Genomic DNA, 3,201 nt, shown 5'->3' with positions numbered 1-3,201 from the left:
CTTACCACTGATGTTTGATGAGGTTCCTTTGCTGGAATGTAGCATTTTCTTTGTTCCAAACATGATGCTGCTAATTTAAAGCAAATTACCATACATTACAATACATTTGCGAATATCTCGACTTTAATGACAAAGTATAATGTCAATAGTGCTTCTAATAACAACCCTAGAGGCTTTAAAGCTTTAGGGGTGCATTTACTTTGCTATCTGTGGTAAACAAACGTCTGCGTAACATATACACGCATGGTGAGAGCGGAAAAACTGCGCGTTCACTTCTTAGAGAGGAAAATAGATATAGGTGTTACCATAATTGTACATGAGATATCCCGTGGCATTTTAGAATAGAATAGAATAGAATTCAACTTTATTGTCATTGCACATGTCACAAGTACAAGGCAACGAAATGCAGTCAGAGGATATCAGAATTGTCTACATTACAGTTCACGGTTTCACAAAAACTCGTCCTGTGTATTCTTGCAATCTTAAATTGTATTCTTGAATTGATTTGCCCCCTTTAAAAATATTTGCAGAGCTGATTTTCCTCAAATATTTGAAACATTTATCTTCAGTTGCTGAAATGTGTTGGGCTTTAAGGGAAGTACATTAAAAACAAAAATGAGATCTAGACAAAACAGTTTATTTTACTAAAAAAAACGTAAAAACACAGACTTTTTTTTAAAGCATCAACAATGCACTTATTATCAAAAATATGGGAAATTTGAAAGAAAAGCCTTTAGTTATAGTTAGACAGCAGAACAAGAATGAGGAGGCTTGAATTCAAATGCTCAAAGTATAGATATACAGTATATACAACATAATCAAAACTGACCTTGACTTTCAGCGCGTGTACATACATGTGACATGCTGTTAACATTAACCTTCTGTCAGCAGTGAAGCATGCAGTATCATATCCTATTTGTTTTTCACACATTCAAGCTGCAAACCTCCCATGCATGACACCATGCAACTACATCACAAATGCAATAACTCGTCTTTTAAGCTTTTTAAGTATTATTTTTATGTTTCTTACACAAGTCTCAGATGAGTCTCAGATCATGCGTACTCCTCATGTTCATCGGCACATTTCAAGTATCCGTGACTGAAGTTTGGTTAGAGGTGTACAGACTAGTGACAGCTTGGCGAGCTTGTTGGAATAGCTGTCTGAGCTGAGAACAAATATCTTCACTTACATGCAGGTAAACTAGAGGATTGAGTGCACTGTTCAGACACACAAGGCCACGGCTTATTTGATGACCAACATAGACTCCATTAGACCATTTATGACATGTCCCCTTGATTACACTTAGTCTTGACAAGAGGTTGAGATTTTTTAATATATGATAGGGGATGTAACAAACAGAGAACAGAAGAATCAAGATGAATAACAACTTTAAGCTTCTTTGTTTCACTACTTCATCAATGTTATCATTGCGGCAGAGGACAGCAATCATATGTCCATAGCAGCTGAGGGTGATGAACAGGGGGACGCAAAAACCAGTGAGTGTCCGTCCCAAGCTGTATTTCAGATAATCTTCAATGCACTCATCAGAGGTTGTATCAAAGCACTTTGCACTAGTATTGTTTGTGGGTGATTTGGGGAAGAACATGTCTGGAAGACTTTGAACACTCACCAACAGCCAAACCATGACTGAGATAGCCACAGAATGAGTCACAGTTATTCTCCCCATCATCCTCATTGGATGGACAATAGCCAAGTACCTGTACACACTGATACAGGTGAGGAATCCAATGCTGCCGTATAAATTCAGGTTGAAGCAGAATCTTGTTATCTTGCAAAAGGCTTCTCCAAATATCCATTGATCATCCTTGAAGTAGTACACCATCAGAAAAGGGAGTGTGAGCAAATACAAAATGTCTGCAAGTCCAAGGTTGAAAACAAAGACAGAGACATTCCCCAGTTTCTCCCATTTCTGCAGCACTGACTTCAATCCCAGTCCGTTAGCCACCATGCCAGTGATAAATACTAAAATGTAGACAGGTGGCAGGAATTTTCCTGTAAAGTCAAAGCTGATGCAAGAAGAGTTGTTCATTGTGTCCTTGATAGCAGTCGGTACAATTTCTCCTCCTCGATGAGTGAGAGCCTTCACTGCACAGATCAAAGCACACACACATTTATACACTTCCTGAGTTGCGTCTGTGGGCTATGAGATAACTGACTCACCTCTTTCACTGAAAACAGGAAAATGTGACCATGCTGTGCAGAAGTGGCAGTTTTCACACGTTTATACACTCTTTTGTTTGCTCTCTTTCCTGACAAACCCATATGAGAAGTGAAAGTTCAGCTCTAGTTTTGTAGCCTATGCGTCCACAGTCTGAATCTGTGGGTTTTCAACATTTATCTTATGCCTGTTCTACAGTTTGGTTCTGTCCTGCCAGTTTAGCAAAAATGAGCCTGCTATGCAACAGAAAATGACAACACAATTAGCTTGTAAAAGAGGTTTCAAAACTTAAATTAACAAACCAGAAAATCATTTGCGTGGATGTTACTCTAACACATACTGCCCATATTGATACTGTTGCAGCCTTACCCCAATGGTAGCGGGTTCTCCCAGTAGCACACTGCTCCCCCCTTTCCTTTGGGACCTGTGCGGTAGCAGTGTGGGCAGACCTACAAAGCAGAGAGGTCCACAGTGTACCCACAGTATAGCATGCATTCCCACATTTGAAGCCAGTATCAAGGGTCCAGTGGGTGATCTATTTGGGCCCCACAGTGCAGGGCCCACGTGTACTCCACGGTACATTACAGCCACCAGTTGTTAGGAAGTGTGGACCAGAAAGTTACCTACGCTTTTTAAAAATATAGTTTTGTCACTTTGTTGTTTACAAGGTGTCACCACACGTTTGATTTGGCACTACATTATGGAGGCTTTTGCCATCAAAGAAAGAATAATTTACTGTAATAACTGTAATGTAATAAAGTCTGAATTCTGAGTTATTTTGCAGCACATCAAAATGATCCAGTTTAACATTCTTTTGTTTTTTAAGTTTTAACCTTTTTCTCAATTTTAGATTTCTAACAGTGTAATAAAATATCTTCAGTGAATTCATTTTCATGTTTGGTTCATGTTTTTTATTATAAATTATATTGCGTCAAACATATCCATAGATTGCTTTGCTTAGTGATGCCAAAACCAAATACAATATTAGTTCCAGATACTAACACTGTACCTCGAGCTCCCC

The 3,201-nt window shown here is 38.8% G+C and overlaps 1 protein-coding gene across 1 annotated transcript; it reads right to left on the bottom strand.

Moving 5' to 3' along the window:
- Positions 1–754: 754 nt before the first annotated feature.
- si:dkey-78k11.9 (P2Y purinoceptor 1) lies at positions 755–2,051 on the bottom strand. The gene has a single exon (XM_063464914.1). The coding sequence runs from the start codon at positions 2,049–2,051 to the stop codon at positions 1,086–1,088; it is 966 nt and encodes a 321-aa protein (XP_063320984.1). The 3' UTR covers positions 755–1,085.
- Positions 2,052–3,201: the final 1,150 nt, after the last annotated feature.

Source organism: Pelmatolapia mariae, linkage group LG20 (genome assembly GCF_036321145.2).
Source record: "Pelmatolapia mariae isolate MD_Pm_ZW linkage group LG20, Pm_UMD_F_2, whole genome shotgun sequence".
Classification (NCBI taxonomy): domain Eukaryota; kingdom Metazoa; phylum Chordata; class Actinopteri; order Cichliformes; family Cichlidae; genus Pelmatolapia; species Pelmatolapia mariae.
The sequence above is the reverse complement of the archived record's forward strand: the minus strand, read 5'-3'. Positions and strand labels throughout refer to the sequence as shown.

What these genes read in the sequence shown, in the direction of transcription:
- si:dkey-78k11.9 (XM_063464914.1), bottom strand. Translation starts at nt 2,051, where the DNA reads ATGAACAACTCTTCTTGCATCAGCTTTGACTTTACAGGAAAATTCCTG.